Consider the following 25,227-nt stretch of genomic DNA (forward strand, 5'->3'; position numbering starts at 1 on the left):
CCTATTCCCTTTGCATCCCTACCCTCCCCTATTACCCTATTCCCTTTTAAAAGGCCGGCAACGCACCTGCAGCTCTTCTGATGCTGCGAGTGTCCATAGGCGACGGAAGTTGCTTTCCATCAGGTGACCCGTTTGCTCGTTTGCCCCCTTATTTCATTAAAAAAAAAACATAATTTCTGGAGTGCTTTAAATTCTGCAATTTATTATTCAGTACTATCATTACATCCACTAAATTCATTGTTGAGCTTGAGTCAAGCTTCTTGTACAACTTAAACTGAATGTGTACTTCCGTTCTTATACGGGGTGTAACAAAACAAACTCATCACTGATAACTCTTCACTTCGATTTATTATATTAAAATTAAACTTTGTGCACTGTACCAAGGCAAAGGGCGGACTATTTAATATTTATACTCGTTACACCCGTAATCTGACCTATCGGAGCAAGTGTAGGGTGTAATATGAGTCCCCTGTATAGAGTTTACGGTGAAAGTAGCAGAACTGAATGAGTAAGTTTTTATTTTACGTATGGGCAAATACGCTGGAGCACTTGTCCATACAAATAAATATTTTAAAAAAAACTTCTTTCCGCTGCGTCTTTCACAGTAAACTCAATATAAAGGACACATACACATTACACACCCTAAAGTATAATTACTTTGTTTTGTTACAACCTGTATAGTGTATACCTCTAAATCAGGGTTTCTCAAAGTGGGGTTCACGAACCCCTAGGGGTTCACCATTTCACGACAAGATTTACGTAATGGTGGCAACAGGAGTCATTATTAGAAATGTCCGTTAATGAAACTCTTCAAGCTGATTTCAAAAAGATGTTTTTGATAGATTTTTGGGCAGTTTGACAGGCAGAGTATTTTGAACTCTCACGCAAAGCGGTGAATTCCCCTTCCTAAAGGGGAGGGATTTCAATATAAGTAAGGGGTTCGCTGTTACCTGGAAATTTAACAGGGGTTCGTGGAGCCGAATGTTTGAGAACCCCTGCTCTAAATAATTTACATGTTATACGGAGCTTTTCTCACAATATTTTATCAGTTATTCAGATACATGCATAACGTAAATACATCATACATTTCTGTATCATCATACACTATATTTATCTATGAATCAGCGGGAATTTCATAGTAACGTGAACCGGAAATTGCATCAACAGCTAGGCACTGGAGAGTGCGGTATGACAGTGGAACCAAATTGAACGCGACAACATGCTTTTAGCGTCTCGTCCTCGACTCAGCCCCCACGGATAGCGTAGGATTACTACAAGTTTGGTTCAAGCGATAAGCTTTAAAATGTGCTCAGAGATAGTTCATAGGAAAATGGCAGATCCACGTAATTTGGTCGAGCTATGTGATAGTTGGCAAATCATCATCGATTAGACAAAACCAGACCAAATAACGTAGCTTTATCAATTATTACTATGGTACGTTACAGAGGGGCTTAAGAAGTAAAGTATTGAACGCCTGCTCTGTTGTTATATCTGTTATATTATGTTCCATACATATCCACAGTTTTTATGATCTCACACTTTCTTTATAGTGGTCTGATTTTTATTTTATATCTGGCAAAATTGCTATTATTTTCATAATAAAAAACTCAGAGCATTAGCTTCCTCGTTTTATCACATTCACTTTCAAATCAACACCAAAAATTTTATCTCTGCGATTATCTTAACTTTTAACTTAACCCACAGCTGATATGAAAAATTCATTTTTCTATATCAGTTTCTGCTTCAAAGTATTTATACCACTGAAAATAAATTCTAGTTTTATAGTAACACAAGCTGAACAGAAATGTGTTACTGACTACTGTGAACAAAACGTGTAAAACAGAAAATAACATCGTAAAGTAATAGGTAAAATATGTAGTGGTAAAAGTTTCACCGAACCCTTTGTTCTTTTTACCAACGATCAGATTAGTAAATAATAAATAATATCTTACTCCTTACATATTATTTATTATTTACTACTGATAAGAACTTTGTCGTTGAAATCCATACTAATATTATAAATGCGAAATTGTGTCTGTCTGTCTGTCTATCTGTCCGCCTGTCCGTCTGTCCGTCTGTCTGTCTGTTACCTCTTCACGCTCAAACCGCTGAACCGATTTTGCTGAAATTTGGCATGGAGATACCTTGAGACCCGGGCAAGGACAAAGGATACTTTTTATCCCGGAAAAATTTACGGTTCCAAAGTGATAAACGAATCTTAGCGCAACAGAGTTGCGGGCATCATCTAGTAAGTTATAAGAGCCATGCTTGCAAATACTAAGGTGAAATCAGAAATAATAACTCTAAGGGCCTGTTTCACCACTTCCTGATAAGGCTATCCACCAATTAACTTGACAGATCAAGTATGGAGAATCTGTCAAAAAAGTTGTGAATAGCCTATTAGGCACTTTATCAGAAAGTGATAAAACAGACCCTAAACAAAAGAAATATACTAATACTAGATAGCCCCTTGAACGTCGTATCTTGAATATATCTTGAACTCACATTTTTTTTTAACTTCAATACATATAATTTGTAGACTAAAATTAGCCAAATCGGTTCAGCCATTGTCGTGTTTTAGCGAGACTAACAAAATCAAAAATCAATTTTTATTCACTTATACAGAGCTAGCCGTTATTATCCGGGCACGTAGTGGGTATTAATTGTACTGGAAATAGTACCTCAGGACAACGTACACAAATCAATAGCAGATAATCCTACCGTCCTTCAGCGAGGTCTATTAGCGCCGACGATCCGTCTATCGATTCCGGTATTATCCGTATGCAATACCGGGCCCCTATTGAGTACACCACAGAGCTGGGCCTTGTAGAGGTGGACTTGCAAGCTGCAATGAAACTTATATCAAAGGGTTACCTAGTTAATTAATATTGATTTTAATTAGGCATCTTTCACGTCAAATAAAGTGACCGCCAGTGACCACTCACAAAACTCATTCTTTTTTTTTAATGAAATAAGGGGGCAAACGAGCAAACGGGTCACCTGATGGAAAGCAACTTCCGACGCCCATGGACACACGCAACATCAGATGAGCTGCAGGTGCGTTGCCGGCCTTTTAAGAGGGAATAGGATTGCAGAGTAGGGGAGGTGAGGAAGGGAATAGGGAAGGGAAGGGTAGGGAATTGGGCCTCCGACAAACTCACTCACTCGGTGAAACACAGCGCAAGCGCTGTTCGCCGGTTTTCTGTGAGCCCGTGGTATTTCTCCGGTCGAGCCAGCCCATTCAAGCCGAAGCATAGCTCTACCACGTAAATTCTAACTCTTGCGTATCCCAACTTAAATGCCACTGAAGCTTTTTGTATGTCTTCTATATCATAACATAATTTTATTAAGTATATTACAAAAAATTTGGTACTCATGCTCATAATTGTTTCAAACATATTAAGTTAATAGTGTTTCTAAACTCTAATCTATCTGCCATATTATATTATGTGCCATGGCCCATGTGCCATCTAACATTGTCAATAAAACCTCTTCAAATAGCAGTGGTCCTGTGATTAGTATAGACATATATTCCGTGGTATAAACCACGGTATATATTATAATATTCCGTGGTACAAATTACTAGCTGTTGCCCGCGACTTCGTCCGCGTGGACTTCAGTTTATAGCGCACGACGTAAACAAAATTGGTGTCAAAAGCTTTTATAAAAAAAACCTTGGTACCTCTTAAATCAAAACAGCTGTGCAGTGTGTACACACAATAAGTATTTCATTTTTTATATTAAACTTTATATTTTATGCCAAATTTTAAAGCTTATTAAGGCCCAGAATTACACAACTTTACTTATAAACTATTTATATCATTGATAGGTTTGACTTTTAAGGTTACGTCACTGCATAGATAAAGTCCTGAGTTATTTAATAACGTACACAAGTAATAACAATCGAAAAAAAAATCAAATTTAAATATAAGATGATACCACCTCTTATAGAAAGAAGTCTGGGCAAGCGTCACCGCGATGTAGAAGACGCACGGCGCCATCTATTATGAACTTTTGGAACTAACTTAATTTGAACAAATTTACGCATTTTCACCCCCTTACAACCCTTTCTTCCAGTAAAAAAAGTAGCCTATGTCCTTTCTCAGACTTTAGACTATCTGTACTTATACAAAATTTCATTACAATCGGTTCGTAGTTTTGGCATGAAAGCGAGACAGACAGACAGACAGAGATACTTTCGCATTTATAATATTAGTATAGATAAAGCAAAATTTTCGTAACACGGCCGAGAGTTCATATCCATTATCTATACTAATATTGATGCGAAAGTGTCTGTTTGTCTGTTACCTGTCTGTCTGTTTGTCTGTTACCTCTTCACGCCTAGACCGCTGAACCGAATTTGCTGAAAGGCATACCAAATTTCAGCAAAATCGGTTCAGCGGTTCATAAACTATGAAGATACTTTGAGTCCCGGGAAAGGACATAGGATACTTTTTATCTTGCAAAAATGTACGGTTCCCGCTCGACGAACGAATTTTAGCGCGTAATTGCGGGCGCCATCTTGTTTATTATATTTGGCATATCTATCTGCTACGTGATCTATAGGAGTGATGGGCGAGTAATTGTGGTCATTGGAACCAGCTCGCAGCGCTGACGAGTACGGCTCAATTTGTACAACCAGCTATTTACCCCATCTCTGTCTGGACCAGGGATTCTCAAAATTTCCAGGAAACCAGAAGCACTGTAAAGCAAAGATAAACAATCATAAAAATCTGTGTCATGTTAAACCTAACTCAGGTTTAACATGACTTGGTAGTACAATTCATTGCTTCTTACTTGAAATGTTCATATATTAAAGGATGATGAATGATGACTTATGATAAAGGTTTAAATGTAGGCAGGACTTTGAAAGGAATTGTGAATGAGAAAGAAGGTGATGCTGAAAAAAAGCTGTGTTAGAAGATACTCGTAAGTTGAAAAATAATAATATTATGATGGTAGGTATACTTTTTTGTGCTTAGAGGCCAAAATTATGACCAGCTTAACGGGTAAGTATTATACGAAAAGCGACACTCAAGAAAAAGGAACATTACAATAAGTTGATTACATTACAAAAAAATAGTCAAACTAAACAGTTTCTTCATAACAAAGCAAAATCTTGGTATTATAACAATGTTCTGTTGAGGAAAAAATGAAATGTTAAATCCGCAAGAATCTAAGAACAAAAACTTTTGAGATATTATTTCTTTATCTTCCGAGATCTCATTTTTCATTCGCAATCCCAAGAGATATATTTCTTTTTATAAATAGAAGTGATATAAAATGAAAAGTTTGTTTTTATTTTTCTTTGAATCAGCAAAACTGTGTGTATTGTTGTAGACGATACATTTTGCTTTGTTTTGGCCATACAATAATAATCTCTATATACGATTACCAATGGACGATGCTCCAGGCTACATGTCCCTTAAAAGTTTACATCTTCCTTTGTCAGAAACAAACGAATTAAATCAAATCCTAAATCAATTTTTGCTCCCCAGACCCCAACACTTCGTTTTAAAATACTCCGTGAGTTATTGAGACATCAAAGATTTTGAAAAACATAAGTAACTTTATTATTCTGATAACCCAGTTTTATTTAGGGACGGAGGGCCCTTGTAATCCCTTTGAAATTAAATTTACATCACAATGAGAGAGTATTTTGGAGATAATTTTTTGTGAAAAATATACATTTTGAGAACGTAATGGGGATTTAAGATTATATATAATGTAGCCTTAAGTAAGGGTAAGTGATTTATTATACCAAATTTAAATATTTTTATTCATTTAAATAAGTACATAAATTATTCATTAAGTATATATTCTGAATTACTAAACGTTCCTGAAATATATTATTTTATATTTTTTTTTCTAAAACAGTGCTTATTAAAACAGTGCTCTTAAAATTTAAATAATTTGAATTTAAACCATTTTAATAACACTGACTTCAAAAAATTCCTAAAAAAAACAAAAACATCAGCTACCTTTTGATATTTAAATTGCTCAACAAACATAATATTAATATTTTGAGTACTGTATTAATTATGCAACAAAACCTTAAACCGCGAATTTTAATGACCATCAAAATGCCCCCTGAAAATTTAAATCCAAAAAGATGCGAAAGCTCGTAATGCAATTTAAAGTTTTGGGTCTAACATGAGACTATGTTTGGTTGCCATGGCAACACCCTCAAAGGGAGCTGCGTACAGAATTTTTAGCGAGCGCTGTCTTTGGATAAAGGAAATCATTTTGCGTGGTGAATATCATTAGCTGAGCTACAGGAAACATAATGCCTTAGCAAAACGGATGTTCGTTAGTTTGGCATATCAAACCTATTAGGCATAAAATTGATGGATGGATTCAAACATAATATGTCAGCCATAAATTACAATTTCAATAGGAAAATGAACTTACATAATATTTTAAGTTGTAAAGTAGCTATTTGTTTCTTCAGTACTTCGCAATATATTTGATTTCATATTAAAATACTCTCCGGATAGACCTAAAAACATAATATATGAAGAGTGCAATAAAATAAATGATTGGAATATTAATTATTCATTTATTTATAAAAATAAAAATAAATATTTATATTAAGCATAATAATTATTCAAAATTATTTTCAGAATGTTAGGAATTGTTAATTATTTCCCGAACAAACAGATTTGCTTTCTTCCGTTCGTACAATCCCAAATCTGTATAAAAGCAACATTCACGCCCTACAACGAAGCAAAATATTATCGTAGGCAGTGATACTCTTCGAGTTATAACAATATCTGGCAACCCACACCTTTCACAGACACCCCCAATAATCCTCCGTTTGAATCCCTAATGAGGATTACGATCCATTGATTCACTCCAAGTGTAATGTGATGAGACCTGCAAATTGAATACTGGATCAGTTTTCCCCTAGTCCCTATATTTTGTTAGGATACTTGAACCGTATTGCGTCAATTTGGCGTCTTTGGTAACAAAACTTATTACTAGATGTTAAAATTTGTTAATAATGTCAAAATCGTACATTTATCCGAGATGAAAACTATTCTTGATATTTTCGTAGAACTCAAAGTAGTACGTAACTACGTACCAAATTTCATTGAAACCGTTTTGGTGGTTTTAGTCTGAAGCGTTACAGATAGGCAGGTAGACACAGCTTTGCATATATTTTTCTCGCTCATTCCTATTCTATTACTTAGTAAATAATTATAGAAATTAGAATGTGACATACCTGGATAATACTAAAATCTACAACTTATAATTAGTATAAATTATTTTGGTACTTATACTTAATATTACTATATTTGCATGGGCGCACCCAGGTTCTGGGCCAGGGGGGGGGGGGGGGTTTCATAAGCCCCCCCCCCCCCCCCCCCCCGCCCGCCCGCCCCGCCCCTCCCTCGGTACGCCCATGTATATTTGTACTAACATGTACGTAACCCCTTAGGCAGTTGGCCCTTACACTGCTTTTACGTTACTTTCAAATGTTACATCAATAGGAAAATCCAAATACGTTATATTTACTAAACCTACAAAATATACCATCGGAATAACAATTGCTTAATTGTAACTATCACTTTGGATAAAACCTGCTATAACATGAAACAAATGTAAAAGCACCAAAATGGCTCCAAACAGTCCTTTTATTTCAATTTCTATTTCCATTTTACATTCGTTGTTAACTGTGTCAGGACGGATGGATTCGAAAAATGGACATTTATCAATAATATCTGACGTTCCGTTCGTGAAAAACAAAATGTGTACAAAAGTAAAAATGTAGTTTTATCCTTTGTTCGAGTTACACTGAATCCCCGACAACAAAGAGCAAACGCCCGCACTGGAGTAAGGGATATTTCATACTGAATTCAACCTTATTTTTATTACTTTTGTAATTATTATGGATAATTATAATTTAATATAATACACGCGAAATTGTTTAATCTCTTTCCTCTTTATTTCCTTCACTTGATTTGGATATTCGGTATGAAAATAATACGTATACTCCTTCGCAGTTCCTAATTTACAATCGTGCTACAAAAATAGTTGCTAAAAAGAATGTCTACAAGATAGTATTATAATAATATTATAAGGTCATTTTATAGTTTGCTAGCAATTATAAAACGATCAGCATTAAATAGTACAGTAGCTCTACCATGAGTTTAATTTTTCGATACTCGATACCGACTACCGTAATTTTTTAGTATGGCAAATTTTACAGCGCCTCTAGTGGTTACTTGCGGAACTAAAATTGCTGTACTAAATATTTACGTAGTCGGTATTGAATATCGATAAATACTATAGCTTTAAACTCATGGTAGGGCGACAGAAGACTTCACCCTCGTATTCCTACAGACATACGGTTTAACTGTCTCACCTTCAACAGTAGGTTAAACTTACAAACTTCACCGTTAAGGAAAAGCCTTAAACAAAATGGAGAATTTCTGATTTCAGTTCGGATTCTGTGGATTTTACCTTTGTGCCGAAGTTTTGCTTCATCTCAATTGAATAAAGCGAATAAGAATAAGGTTTCGAATGTCTTTCACATTCAGAATTTCACAATCAAAGTTTTAAGACTGTATCCGAACAAAGTTGAGCGAAGCTTCGCTGTTCCTTCGATATAGTCGGGAATGGTTTGGGATAGATCCGGGATTACAGCCCCTTCGCCCTATCGCTAGATATATTGGGAATGTATCGACTACCACATTGGGGTGGTTTACTACTAAGGGTTGGAACGTAAAAACAAAAAAGCTTATTTATTCTTGTCGCAAATATTGTAGTTTCAGGATTTTAAACAAGCTATTTTTGAAACAACCTTCTTTGACAGTAGGTGTGTACAGTTATTCTTGCGTGTATTCTGAACATGTGCATTGTAGCTATTATAAACATATTTTAATAAAACATTCATATTAATTATCAAATTTTGAAATGAAACTACCAAACTCAATAATTGATGACACTAAAATTACGATAAACAAACATAACAGTAAATTCAAAAGTAATGAAGATTAAGTATTACGAGATAACACAAACAAAACAACGATTTATCAAAACAAAAGCAATTAGCAATAGAACCCTTTTCACTGCATAATAACACGTAAAATTTCTAGGGTACTTTTCGTACCACAATATAATTTGTAACATTTCATGAAAAAAATCATGATACGCTTCAGGCAAGGGTTCTTGTAAAGTTGTATGAAGAGAGCTTTCCAGACGGGAATAAAAGGGTTGCTCGAGCTTCGTTGAACACGACTGCAGCTTTTAACTTGGAAGAACTCAAAAAGTTCATTTCGGAGAAATCAGTGGGAATGTTTTTGCTAGATTGTGTTATATCATGTCTTTTGTTTTAATAAACAAACCTGCTGTTTACTTCTCCAAAACGAAACATTAGATACTATTGAAAAAGTTAATAATATTAAAATTTAGAATAATAATGTATTAGAATTTTACTTGACGTAACTTATATTATCTTGAATAATCTATTATAAAGTATCCGAATGCGTGTCTAAGACCTGAGTGTGATTTTTGTGAAATATCGTAGAAAGATACTCCAAATCTTGGGAGAGGACGTAGGATGAGTTTTTATCCCTGAAAAACGTATGGTTTTCGCGCTATAAACGATTTTGAGCGCTAATTTGCGATCTGCGGGGCTAAAATGGTCGCTTTGAAGAATCATGATATGAATCATAATATGATTCATTTTTCTAAAATCGCAAAATGCAACTCTGCTTGCAATTCATTTCTGTATTTTTGTACTGATTTGACATTTGTCAGTTTGACAGTTTTGACAATTCATTTGCTGAATTGATTGAGAGGAATTGCTAAATGTGACCATTTTAGCCTCGCAGTTATATACACTAATGACTCATTAGGGTACATAACTTTAGATTTGTGATTAGGGCCTCATCACAAATCTAAAGGTAAAAAACTAAATGATGAAATCGAATCTATCTAATACCGAAAAACGTAAACTTTGAATTCACTGTGCATGCAAGAGCAATGAATTTTAAAATGCCTATGAAAAATGGTGTGTTCGACGACTTAAAATCGTTTACAGCAGCTGTCAAACTTTTTAAATGATACCGTCAGTTTCGACGCCCTGGAGGTAAATCTTCAGGTAGACCCATTAATATTCTGACGAAATAAAAAATGGCTTCCTACGAAAATCCAACTTTGCACGAAAAAAGCTTTTGGTGCTTTTTATTTCAATATATATTTTGTTACTGAAATAAAATATGTAGAAAATATACATAGACACTTCGTCATTTGTTTGATGATTGACACTGTAATAATTGTGATTTTTAATAATTATTTTTCTACTTTATAAATGACAATCAAACATTTTTACATTTTTTAGATACTATTATTACTATTAGCTTATCTTTACTGCTGCTAGATTTTATAGCGTATTCACGATTTAACCATAATATTTATAACCGATTTTACATTACGAATTAATGCATGACTTCACGATTGACGCTTGCATATTAATAACTTTAAATAAAACCTAATAATAACCCGATTTATTTTAAATCGGACAAGTAGCTTAGATGCTACGATGTAACAAACAAACCGGTAAAATTATCATCCTTGCTTTTTTGGCTTCGTTGTATGCTCTGTTTCTCGTGTCTTTTAAAGAAACTTATCAAGTTAAACAGTTAAGCAATCAACAGCGATATTGAAAAAATAAACTCCTATCTACTCAACAACATCCTCCGAAACAAGGCATACACATAAGTCGCGTAAAAAAACTTATGAAGTCGTAAAGTAGTAGCAATAAAACGAAATCTGATTCATCGCATTTGCCAGGGGTTGGCGGGGAAAACCCAACAGGGAATGTTATGAAATCCTTGTTCACGTCAAGGGCAGAGGTATAATCAATAACCTACATGGGTAATGTGCGTCGGAATCTAATAATTACAAGACGAAAGTATTGTAATACGTGACAGCCTAAGCGCCGTCAAAGCAAATTGAGAGAAAAAAGTGCAGTTCATAATTTTAATATTTTTGATTGGTTATAAACTACGAATAATAAAAACTAATAAATGTGAAAAAAAGTAATCGGGCGTAACAAGCCTTTGTGATAATAGAAATAATCAGTACCATACTCGTATGTGTTCGAAAATCTAAGCTTATGCTTGCAAAGGGAAAAAGTCTACAAAATTTTTGTAATATATTCAGAAGAGAAAGATAAAGAATCTAAGAAGGAAATATTCATGTACACCAAATCCATGTAGACTTTCTGGCGTAGGCAAAGATGAGTCAGGTTCCCGCCTACCAGGAAACCAGGAAACAGCATGAGTGTATAAAACACGTTAGACGCGACAAAAGGATAGACCCTTTACTAGCGGCGAATATAATACAATCTCGTTATTGTTCATTGTTCACAGTTAAGGCAAACAGCAATACTATTTCTGGTAGGACATGAGAAATACAAATATTTACAAACGATATATCAAACACAAGCATTACGTAATGAGTGTAACATACTAAGTCCAGTTTTATCTTATTTTAGAAAACAATAACTAGAATTTTGATTCACTTTAATTAGATGAAATACAGGCTTTGCAGGAACACACATAACTAAAACTTCATAAAAATATACTATTAGATATAACCAATTTTCGTACGAATAATAAAACAAAAAATTCTGGTATACATTTTTGCTTCATTGTGTGTGCATTTATGTAAATCATTCATAGCAATACGAAACACAGAACAGAATGAAATATAATAATATTATTAATTATACACAGGTTATTAAAAATCGTGGCGTGGAAAAAGTAAAATTATCTAAAAGGAGAAACTCATTAAAAAGTAGAAACTTGCGTTTTTGTATCGTATTGTTGTGCGAACTTGCACATTAGTTTCCTTCAAAACGAATGTTAAAATTTCGCATGTGGGCAGTGAGTAGGTATTATAATAACTAGCTGTTTGACCGAGCTTAGCTCGGTATTCGATAAAACACGAATAAAATGACATTTTCTAAAATTGATTGACTGACTGATTCCAAGCTAAATCGATTTATCGCTCCCGAAACCTAAACTAAATTATATATATTATAATAAAATAATAAATATGCACTAAATTTCATGAAAATCGTTGGAGCCGATTCCGAGATTCCAATTATATTATAAATAGATATATACAAGAATTGCTCGTTTAAAGATATAAGATAAGATATTTTCTTAAAGTTAAAGCAATCACAAAAAGAATGCGAAGAAAACAAAATAAACAGATATATTATGAGAAGTAATAACGCGAAGGAAACGAACTTTGGTATCGGGAGGTTGTTATCGCCAATTACTCAGTCATTTGACGCCGGCCAGTCGTAGCACAATGTCACTTCTGCAGTTAATATGCGGCTATTGTGTCTGTTGATTAGTCTGTCTGTGTGTTCTTGTCTCGCCTCCGACATGATCATCGGAGATACGGTGCATCGGAAGATGGTCTTCCATCAGAGAGTCAAGGACTTCGCGATACCGTTCAAGAAGAGGATCAAAGTCTTGTCTTACAGTGATCCGGAAAAAAGGATTATAAAAGTAAGTGTTTTTTAAGTAATGTGGTGATTGGCAATCGGAAGTTTTTGTTTTTAAAACAAAAATAAAAGTATCATGCTAGTTTTTATTGTTTATAGTATTATACCTTTTCTTGGACTTTATAAATTGTAAATTTCTGCGATAATTTTAGATCTTATAACAATAGTAATTAAGATGGAACTAAATAATCCTATCCATCCATACTAATATTATAAATGCAAAATTGTGTTTATCTGTCTGTCTGTCCGTCTGTCTGTCTGTTACCTCTTCACGCTTAAGCCGCTGATCCAATTTTGCTGAAATTTGGTATAATAATAATAATAACGATTTATTGCATAAATGTGGTACAAAAAGGTCTTACAATTGATATGGAGATAATTTGAGTCCTGGGAAAGGACATAGGATACTTTTAATACCGAAAAAACGTACGGTTCCCACGCGATAAACGAATTTTAGCGCAACGGAGTTGCGGGCGTCATCTAGTACTTACATAAAATAGAATAAAAAAAACTAAGTAATAAGCTGATTTTGAAATCTGCCTACTGTTGTACATTATAATACTTATTAGTAATCAAAATAATAATTATAAGTAAGTATTATAATAAAGACCTGATTTATACAGGGTGTAACAAAAATAAGTGATAATACTTTAGGGTGTGTACGTGTTCCTTGTAGAGAGTTCACTGTGAAAGTAGCAGCGCTGAAAGACCAAAAATTTTTTTCACTTTTGTATGGGGAAACTCGTGACGCTCGGACCCTTGCCCATACAAAAGTGAAAAATTTTTTTGGTCTTTCAGCTCTGCTACTTTCACAGTGAACTCTCTACAAGGAACACGTACACACCCTAAAGTATTATCACTTATTTTTGTTACACCCTGTATTACTTGACCTTTCATTATCTCGAGGCATCAGGCAACAAGTATGACATTGTTTTTATTTAAAGTAATATATTTTGTTCTTATTTTATTTTTTGTAGCTGATGCTTAAGCAATTATAAAAAACAATATAAGACATTAAAATCTCGAAATCGAGGTTAATACTTCCATTGGATAAAGTTATCTAGGTTAATTTTATGAGTTTATTGGTTCAGTGCTTGTATTTTTGTGGTTCTATATTTTTTAGGAATAGCCTACGTTTTCATTACAGATGATAATATTATTATGATGATACTGATATCCAATTCATACTAATATTGCAAATTTGAAGCCTTATTTGTCTATTTTATAACTTTTTTCGCTCAAACTACCGACCAGATTAAAAAAAAATAGTTTGGAGACTCTAACCTATACTGTCCCATTGAATGTCCCAATGAATTTCTACTTGCTGTTGTGTCACGTAGTCAACAATAACCTGCTATTGTTACAGGGTGTAGCAGCTCTCGACAACGACTTCTCTCATGCCAGCGCCAACATAACGGAAGGTGGCGTTGGTTCCTCTCACGTCACCGTCAGAATGAAGAGCCAAAGATCTCATCCATTGAACTTCGAAATTGAAATTTATGTGTGAGGTGATCTTTTTTGAAGTGGTTTATGTGTGAAGTGACCTGCTAAACATCCAAATACTAGATTTTTGATACATAGGAGGTCAGGTTCACACTTTTGAACCGTGATTTTTTGTTTATGTTCATCGTGTAGGTATACTTATTTTGTGTTTACTTTTAACGTGGGAGAGCCATGCTCCGGCACGAATGGGCCGGCTCGACCGGAGAAATACCACGTTCTCACAGAAAACCGGCGTGAAACAGCGCTTGCGCTGTGTTTCGCCGAGTGAGTGAGTTTACCGGAGGCCCAATCCCCTACCCTATTTCCTTCCCTACCCTCCCCTATTCCCTCCCCTTCCCATCCCTACCCTCCCCTATTACCCTATTCCCTCTTAAAAGGCCGGCAACGCACCCGCAGCTCTTCTGATGCTGCGAGTGTCCGTGGGAGACGGAAGTTGCTTTCCATCAGGTGACCCGTTTGCTCGTTTGCCCCCTTATTTCATAAAAAAAAAAATCTTTATCAATAATAATTAGGAAGTAGTTGTAATATTCTAATTATTGTGAGTTATTTATTTATGATTTATTTATCATGTTTCTATTTATTATTATTTTGTAAATAGCATTTGTGCTTATCAATAAATACTTTATTTTTCTTAATTTATTTGTTTTAGGTGTAGATAATAATGTACTATTAGAGAAATAATGTCAGGTCGAGTCGATAGATCACGATGCGTCCGCGACCGACAAAAAATTAAAGAAAATGCCACTTTATGACCTAGGCTTTAGGTTTCATTTTCTACCGACAATGGTCTAGCGATACATGCCGCCGCTGCTTTGTAATGGCGCAGAGCAAATTAAACCTAGGACCTAGGACATACAGTGGCATTTTCTTTGAATTTTTGTCGATCTCAATTTTTTGCGGCTAAGATGGGAAAGCCACCATTACAATAACTTTACAAAACCCTTGCAAATAATGTAGGTCCGCTATTTGTCTATGAATAATTATTTTTTGATGGTACTTTTACTTAAGATAAAATTTATATTTTTATACAGTAAATATCTGTAAAAATGTATAAATAAGTGTCAAATTATAGTTTCTATCACGAATTAAAATACTACGTAAATATTTAAAAGGTGATATCGAATAGAAGTTAAAACTGTTGATCTAAATCCATATTTAAGTACCAGAATAATAATGTTTAATAAAAGCTAAGAATTCATTGAATTTTATTCTTTATTAGAATATATTTTACTAGCTGTCCCGGCAAACTTTTCTTTGCCATAAGAAGTATTTCGCCCGTATTATTTTATTGAATTGACTAAATAAGTATGTCACCATGGCAACGTCCATCGCTATCCCGTCGCACAAACCATGGTCGCCGTCAGTCTCGAGTTGTAACAATTAACTATTATTTATTCCACAAATGCACTTATCAATATAAAAAGTACCCAGTAACCGATTTTCAGACCCACTAAATCAGTGCCGTAAACGTACACGGCCTAACATTGTGACACGAGAATTTTAGTTTGACGTAGAAGTTATAAGCTTACGTAATGCACGTCATAATATCATACAATTGTAATAGCTAATATTACATCAGTTACGTGGTTTATTACCGTAACAAACCACACTCTGCGATCATAGCTGGACAGTAGAAATATTTACAAAGCATTTTAATTCATATTCATAACAACGAGTAAGTACAGAAAATAATAAACCTATTTTAAATCTTTTAGAAATACTATTACGGATAATAATTCTCAATAGTTGAAGCCCACAAAAAATAAAATGTTTCATATGATTGAAATGATGTTTAAATATTATCTGAATATCCTGGGATTTTGGTATATTGTTAACTTCAAGTCTTATATCTTTAAACGAGCAATTCTTGTATACATAATATAGGTATCTAATATCCTATAATATCATAATTGGATAGTGGATACCTAGGAGTACGGAAGTAAATATAATATAACACTTAAAACTTAACTAGGAGTATGTGAGGGTAACATGTAACTTTCAATAAAGTTATGGTCGGCCAAAGTAAGCAATTCATTCCCCAGCGTTATTGAAAGGAAATACCGAGTGTAAGCGGAAGCTAGGCCAACGAGTTTTGCGGAAAAGATCTAACATAAATCAGACCGAAGGCTGTACGTTGAAGTCTAATAAATAAGACTTTTATGGAGTGATTTTATAGTATGTTTATCTCATGTAGATGTATAAAACTGTATACCAAATCAGTATAAAAACTAAAATTATAATGTTTTCACCTTGTTAGCAAGCAATATACAATGTTAATGCGGAAGTAGTAATAAGTAAGGAAACTACATAATATTCTAAGCTAAGTAACTATATAATGTGTCCCAACATCAGTGTCCGACCCTTTAATAAAGAAAAAAAAATTGAGAGCCAATTAGTCGATAACATTATTATGCCATAGGTACATCATGAGATTAAAGGATCGAATACTGGTGTTAGGATCATAGATTATACACTAATAATATATTGGTTGGGACACATTATATACTTAGTTACATTACTTAGCATATTACGTAGTCGCGACACACTGTATATGTGCTGAAAGTACTTTACAGAAAAAAAAAGTGGTACCAGTAAGTAAATAATAATTATACTTACTTATTGTTGATACATAATTATTATAATAAGGCCCGATTCGACCAAACTTGAAGTTACTCGAGTATAACTATCATGAGAATAATTTTACTCCTTTTTTTTTTATTATGAAAGAAGGGGGCAAACGAGCAAACGGGTCACCTGATGGAAAGCAACTTCTGTCGCCCATGGACACTCGCAGCATCAGAAGAGCTGCAGGTGCGTTTTTTTTCCTTTAATTTACTCTAGGGTATTATCGTTTGCATTTTACCAAGTTACTCAAAGAGTATGAAATAAAATGTCAATTATAGTTTACAATGACACCGACCGTGACAGTTGAAACCTGTTGTGCAACTATTCTTAGTTTAATATTTACTCCACCAAAATAGCCAGTGTAAATATTTACTCCCGTGTAATTACCTCATTCTTGGATTAGAAGTTGGAAAAACGCAAAACCAGCTTACTCTTAGATTAGGAGACAGCTGTTATACTCGAGTAAAATTGTACTCCAGTTTGGTCGAATCCGCCCTAAGTCACGAAGAATATTAATCCCAACAAAAACAGCTAATTTGCGAAAGTCCATGAAGCTAAAAAGAAAAGTTATTCTTATGAATCGACGGTGTTAAAAGAGGTAAAAGTTTGGACTCCAGGGGAAAAACAAAAGGGAAAGGGTTTTTATGGATGGCCCGTTATAAATGTAATAACCGACACTTTGTTCCAGCCCTACTCCCTTTGCGAGGCTGATGTTTATCATAAGGCATTATGTGCTGCTGTGAATATTAAATTTTTGTGCAAAATATAGTAGTTCCTCCAAGTCATAACGTGCCAACAAAAGTTAATTTAGAATGAAAATAACTTTATTTCCATTAATATTGTGTGAGTCGATACCTAAAGGATCTGTTAATTTTATAAAGCTTTACTCAATAGTACCTGGATGACCGAGCTTTGCTCGGTATAGCAAACACTCATTGACTTCGTGTTACTTATTAACGCCATCTGCTGGTCGTTAAAACAATTAGTTGCTAACAAAATAGTATTATTATTTGCCAATAGATGTCAGGAAGAGTCATATTTTTCAGTTTATCGATTATCGATAAAACACGAATAAAAATACATTTTCTGAAAATGATTCCTAGCTAGATCGATTTATCGCCCCCGAAACCCCCTATATACTAAATTTCATGAAAATCGTTGTAGCCGATTCCGAGATTCTAATTATATATATATATATATATATATATATATATATATATATATATATATATATATATATATATATATATATATATATATATATATATATATATATATATATATATATATATATATACAAGAATTGCTCGTTTAAATATATAAGATTAAGGTTTTGGTCTGGTATGATACGTTTAAAACATGCTCGACAGGATTTAAACATTGAATAGTAATTAAGTATACACAGTGTGGACATGAGATACATTTTAGCAACTTCTATTATATTATAATTTACATCATATAAAAGCGTCTCTAGCGACTGTAAAATTCTTAAAATTGATTAGTTATTATTCTTCGATATATTGTATTTACTGTAAATTCTTGTGGTCGCTAATGACCATAGTTATTACTAGCGACCTTTAAATAAATAAAAAAAAAAAAAAACTGATATTAAAATCCTCGTGCAAAAGTCGCGAGCAAATGTATTTTGATTTGAAGACAAAGGCTTCACGTCTTCAAGAATCTCACGTATCCGACTCCTTCAATCCGAGATCGAACTGTCGACGTTTGATATCCACCGTTACGGACATCCAGGAATTTCCAATAATACCACCCTCTAGATTTCTCACAAAGTCACGTAAAACTAGCTCACGGTAAAATCGACTTTAGTTCACTGAGAATATGGTTGGGAATTAAATGCTGGATATGATACGTATAAATATGTTCAAGTTTTACTCTTTTGAAGGTAGGTTGTGAGCTCACTTAGATTGCCTATTTTATATAAACGCTCAAAGTTCGGAATTCTATTGATAATATTTAAAAAGACTTTTAAAATGTCCCCAAAATATAGTTTAAAATAAGTAATTTAAGCACGATAAAAACATGGTAAATCGGCAAGCATTATCAACTTCGGGCGTATTAATAGATACAAATAGATATGAAAATATATTTTATGCCACAAAAATTTGTTGTAGGCTGAGTATCTAACTCATTTTATAGATAGTTATCTGTCAAAATACAAAAGCAGAAAAATTAGAATACGAACGTTATGGCAATATAAATCCGGATTACGTGGAGATTAGACGTGTAAAATTTATAAGTGTGATTTTAAAAATCAAGTGGGCTGTATATCATAAATTATAGTCTATCTCTCAGTCGTTAGACTCGTTAGGTTATATTCATCTTAGTAGATAAAGGAAAATACCTAAGTAACAAAACTTTAATGAACAGGAAATAATGAATGAAAAAACACAGTAGGTAGGTACTTAGATGAATAGTAATTTTATACGTCACTTGAAGTGCGTTGCTACTAAATTTATACTATTTTTAAAATCCTTTAAATCCCTAAAAGGTACGGAGTCAGAAAAAAAGACGGGTTGCACTCCGGGAATGCCGGCAGAAGTGAAAACTTGATTATCAACGTCGTACATTTTTTTAACCCATTTTTTATGAAAATCGATTTTTAAACAATCGATTTTTTTTAATTAATCGAAACCCTTACAAGCTATTAAACTTTTAACCCATTTTTTTTAAATCGATTTAAAAAAAAACGATTTTTTTAATTAATCGAAACCCTTACAATCGATTAAAAAATATCGACAATCGATTGTTCGATTAATCGATTTCGATGTCTTACGGTTTTTCGATCAGCACGAGAATCTGACGCGAGTTTCACAGTTTTACCCATCCCACAAAAGTGCTCAACGCCGCTAAAGAAGTTTTCACTTCAAAAATCAAAATACAGATAGATGTACTGGGGAAAGAAAAGAATTTCTGAAATTAGTTTCTAGCAACATCTACTATCAACTCTAACTATAATTAATTCAAATCTTTCTATCCTCCATCCATATTATACTAATACAGTAATCGTTCATCTGCCATTAATTTCTAAACATTGAAGTAATTAAAATTACAATTTTATCTCGGGGGCGGGCATCTATCAGGCCGCAAGCCACACAGGGCTTAGGGGAAAAACAAACGAGCAAATTAGTCTCTGCTCAGTCCTGACAGGGCCTGATTGATGGATGGCCCCGTTTATTAGCTTTCGACAAAATCCTCCAACCACACGGCCTCGGATGTATACCAATTATATTACTCCAATTGACAAATAGAAGCCAATGGGGGTTCTTTATAAATTTAAGGCTTAGTGCACTTCGTTGCACTTTATTTACGTTTCACGTTGTCTTAGGGTCAGATTATACCCACCGAGTAGAGAGGCGAGACAGTGCCCTCGGGCCGAGCACTCGGTATGTATAATATTATATTATATTGGCCTATCACTCGGTAATGTGTTACTAGGTTGGTGTAATCAGGACTTAACGATGGCTTATGATGATTAAGTACAGGCGATTATGAATGTGTAAGTTGCATTTTAGTCTTTTTCCATGACCAGGTATTTCTGATTGAAAGCAGATATTGTGCAATATATTTCAGTTTTGCATTGCTATCCCAATATTTTCATAATCACTCAGCGCGTTTTACTTAGATTAGAACACTTCGCTTTCGCGTCCGGGATTAAAACAACTTTTTTCCATAAGTCATGCTCAAAGCTCAGGCAATCTTAGATTTTATTATCCCAAAATCCTTTTTCGAAACTTGTAAATAAATATAGCTTATGAACTCATACACGACTTCATCTTTCTATTATAACTTTTATGATTTTTTAAACATCAGCTTATGAGTAAGCTGTGCCGAGTCATAAAATCGACGAAATATTGTATCAAAAGAATATTTATGAATGATAAATATACACAACTATAAAATAGCGATAATACTACGATTTAAAGGAAACGTAAAAAGGGATTTATAGTTAAGTCATCCATTAAATTCGCCTAAAATCACTGAATCCAGTACACAGGAAACAATAAAAAGTATCGAGATTTTATAGGCTTTGGGAGGTTGAACGAACTTTTTGATACAAAAGAAATTAGGTTAATGGTTTGTGTAATTAGCTCTTTATTCCTTATTCGGATTGTTCCAGAACTTCTATTTCGGGATCTGCTATCACGGAAAGGAAGCTGACAGTAACTTCTAAAAATTCGGAGCAAAATGCTCGTTCTGAATATTGCTATTTGGGTACGCCGTACGTTATGTTCGAGAAAAAAGCTGAAAATTACCATCTCGTTGTTCCTATATCCAAGTCTGGGCATTTAATTGGGTTGTAATCTACGTTGGCCACGTTACGTTGGTTGGATGGTCAAGACTAGGAAGAGGGGCATACATTTTTTCGATGGCAGCTTCTATTATGCCTGAAATAGGTACTTACATAAGTTTTAATCACGGTGGCAATCAAGTAATAGCCCAAGTACCTTTACGGATTTCAGATTCTTCCAGTAAGTATTAACAAAAGAAAAAAACACTTATTCTGTAAGCTATTTAAGGGTATCTACTTTGCTACTTTTGGAAGTAATAAAAGTTACAGCAGAGTCGTAGACCCTTCGCACTTCAAAATGAGTTTGGTGAAGTTTTACCAAAAGTACCTAATACTGAATAGAGTCAGTGCCAGTAGAATTAAGGGTATCGTATTGGATACTCTAAAGACACAAAACGAGTCCGGCCTGATCGGCTTGCGATATCTCTCCGACTCAATAATCACATAATAATTAAGATACACGAGAACAGAAAATAAATAGTTTTTGTAACTATACATGCATACTTGCTAGTTAAGGAAAGAAGATATCTAGTGAATGTAATAAAAGGAAAAACGAATATTATAAATTGTATGTTAAATGGCCAGGCCTGATAAGTAAGATTCTAATAAATAATAATAGTTATGGATTTATGAGTAACTGAAATAAAAAGTTGAATTTTACAACCAAAAATCAAACACATCAATAAATCAATAACTTGTAATGAAATTGCACCGGTTTTCATTGTTGGCAGTGCGATCACGACTGACTCTTATAACTTTTGGCGGGGAAAAGTTACCTAACGAAAACGATCCTTACATACAAATGAAGGTGAAATTTGCTCAAAATAATATTACCAACTTTATTTTCAGTCTAAAATGTTTTGCAATGCACACGAGTATCTACTGCAAAAAGTGTTGAAAATATTACACTTAGCTTTTACTTAGCTTTTCCCTTTTAGTCAGAAGATCTTCCAAGTTTAGGGTTGAGTACAACTACAGTATAACCACAGACATAGATCAAGATAGATACCGCATGTGTGTGTACTTCACGTGCCATGTGGCGGTCCAAACGCTTTCGAAAGTCTGTTCTTTAGTCTACTATCGGAATCGGACGTCTTGATCTATGTCTGTGAGTATAATTGTGTTGTACTCAACATCACACTAAACGATGAGTAGTGTAAGTGTCTGCTTATGTCCTATTATTAATTTCTACTTCACGATATTTATACAAAATTTATATAAATATAGTGGAGTAGAAATCTATAGCTATTATAGCTGATCATCATCAAGTTCCCTTATTTATCGATGTAAATAACCTCTTAAGGTGACGCCGCGTTATAGTAAAAAACCGTGCTGGATATGTTTTAGGTTGCTTTGATAATATGTTTTCTATTAGAGGCCGGCCCGGCCTTTCATAGAAAACAAGAAATGGAACAGCAAGAAATGGAAAGGGCGTGAGCGACAAAATGGTTTTTGTCGTGTAATTTAAAAACCATAAATATATTTCATATAAGCTATGGGCAAATTAAAGTGTATGCTTGAACCAATCTATGTACACATTTTGGAAGCTTAAATCACTCTCCTCTGTTGGCAAAATAGGAATTCCTTTATTTTACAGAGGTCTTTTTGATTGATTATTCTGTGTTATAAAAGTTGACCAATCGTGTAATGCTATGGGTAATTCAAAGACAAGGACAGGATGAATACTGACAATGAACTTTAATTTCTTAGCTTACTTACAGTCATTGCTGAGAAAAATCGATATCGCTACAGCCAAATTATCAAGGCTTCGCTTAAGATTTTGCAGTTCCTGAACTACAAAGCCCTCTTTCTTGACTGAACTTAAAATATAGATATACAAGGTGTTACAAAACTAAGTGATAATACTTTAGGGTGTGTTCCCTGTACTTGTAGAGTTCACTGTGAAAATAGCAGCATTAAAGACTCATTTTTTTTAGATTTGTATGGGCATGCGTCCCAGCGCAATGAGTTTTTCCATACAGAAGTAAAAAAAAGTTGCTCTTTTAGCGCTTACTACTTTCACAGGGGACTCATAAACACCCTAAAGTGTTATGACTATTTTTTGTTACATCCTGTATATTATATTATGCAAATCACATTTCAAGTACAAGCAGATAAGTGGATACCTATATACAATGTGAAGCAAGTTTCCAAGCAATTTATCTCGTTTTCCCGAAAAGTTTTCGGAACGTGTCGCAAAAAAGGATGACTTTCATTTTGGGCAAAACTTGCAAATGGGAAAATTCTCTTGGGAATAAATTTCTGAATTTTCTCTGGTGTTTGTTTTTATTGCAATAACGATATGAAACTTTCTTCTCGTATTTTTTTTGTACTATCATGTTAGAATTTAGACTTAGAATAAAGGCACGTCTTTTTTATTTCAGAAATTACAATGATTTCGAACTAAATTTACCACAGTTGGTACCACAGTACCTACCAGATTGTATTTGCCTATTCTAGCTTAGATTGACAAACAAACCTTTGCTTTTCTTGAAAAGAATATAGGTAATAGTATAAAACATGAAAGTCATTAGAAATATAATTCAAACGTTATAACGAAACTTATACCATCTTACAATACAAATAAGCGTTAGTAAGGAACCATAACAAAGGGTCTACAAACCATAATTTACGCGATGTTAGCACATTTCCCTGACCACAAAAACCCGGACGTTTGCAACACATTTTTCCCGCCTTAATATAAATCATTGTAACGAGCGGTTCTTCTCCTCACCTTTTTGTTCCCATATGAAGACCAGAGTGGATGAAGTATGTAACTAAAATTTTACAACATAAGACCAATTACTCATTTTTTCCTTTTTAATTTGAGCAAACCTTGTAACTTACCTACTTCATCATCTACTAATAATTGTACTCTATGTATACCTAGATAATATATTAATTAGATTCTAGTTAATTCATGAAGCCCTAAGCGGCCGCATCCGGCCGCGATAACAATAGATAAGCTATTGTGTCTCGTTATTCCACGATCGATGGGTTTTTAGATCGGGCTGCCAAATTTTGCTGTGTTTTCTAATAAGTATTACGATCCCGGAAGACAAGAAATTGAGATTTACTTAATCATTGTCTTAATCATCGTCTTAAAAGTGTTGTCTTAATCTGATATTTGTCTAACGGAAAACACGATTCATTTATTTTGACTCGATAGTAATATTTTTCGAAATTATGAATCTTTCTGGGCTTTTCAACAAAATATATCTGTTACACTTATTGAGTTACTATCATTAAAAAACTAGTACTACTACAATCACACACTTTATAAAATATGGCTGAAAAAATTGTATTCTATTTAATTTTTAAGTAATCATCAAAAACAGTTTTTAGACTTACGACCTTTATTTTCATGCTATAATGAGGGAACCGTTGTTACGCGATATTGTTCACTGTTAGCTGCAGCGCAAAGCACAATGCCCCGAGCATTGAGCGATCATGGATTCATTATATTATCACGATTGGAATATAGCGGGGTTTGTAGGCTTGGCTAGCGTGCTTTGATATTTTTGGCAGCAGGTCTTAATAAATCTGTGCATACATAGAATCTATTTTTTAGATCATTTTCCCATACGTCATTCATGTAAAAAAACGTCAGGTTTCAAATTGTTACTTATACTCTTCATCCACTCATGTCTTCATATATGAGGAGCACTTAAGGCTGATATTACAAGAGAATGACAGAGAGCCATATCTTGCCGAAATGCCGCTAAAATGGGCCATAGAAATTTCAATATAAAAGCAGTGCACTTGAAATAAGAGGTTATGGTACGATTTAATTAGTCTAATTTAATTTATGTAGGCCACAACATTCATGGTCCTTAAACTACAAAAGATTTAAACACCCGTTGAACAGTGATTAGAAAAAAAATCACAACAAAATGGTCTCAAAACAACTGTTCAATAGATGTTTAAATCTTTTGTGGTAAGACCGTTGATGTTTATATTTTCTATTATATTTGAATGTTAATAATTCCTTACAAAAAACTAAACATCTATTGAAGTTGTTTTGTACTGAAATTTTTCACTAATCAACTGTTCAGCAGGTGTTTAAATCTTTTGTAGTAAGACCGTAGGTTTTTAAAGTATTTTACTTTAAAAATTTCACGTTTAAGAGAGGAAGCAAGAAACCCAAATATAAAATAATTTCTCAAAACTCCGCCCATGCATGCATCATTAAAATATGTAAAACATCGTAAAAACCTTTGTCAAATAATATTTTTTAAAACGCAATCAACTAAAATTTGTT

The 25,227-nt window shown here is 33.9% G+C and overlaps 1 protein-coding gene across 1 annotated transcript; it reads left to right on the forward strand.

Annotated features, from left to right (window-relative positions):
- Positions 1-12,284: 12,284 nt before the first annotated feature.
- On the forward strand, positions 12,285-14,231 carry LOC121740620. The gene is made up of 2 exons (XM_042133354.1): positions 12,285-12,533; positions 13,896-14,231. Exons 1-2 carry the CDS (start codon positions 12,351-12,353, stop codon positions 14,034-14,036), a joined length of 324 nt encoding a protein of 107 aa, XP_041989288.1. The 5' UTR covers positions 12,285-12,350; the 3' UTR covers positions 14,037-14,231.
- Positions 14,232-25,227: the final 10,996 nt, after the last annotated feature.

This window comes from Aricia agestis, chromosome 3 (assembly GCF_905147365.1).
Source record: "Aricia agestis chromosome 3, ilAriAges1.1, whole genome shotgun sequence".
NCBI classification, from domain to species: Eukaryota; Metazoa; Arthropoda; class Insecta; order Lepidoptera; family Lycaenidae; genus Aricia; species Aricia agestis.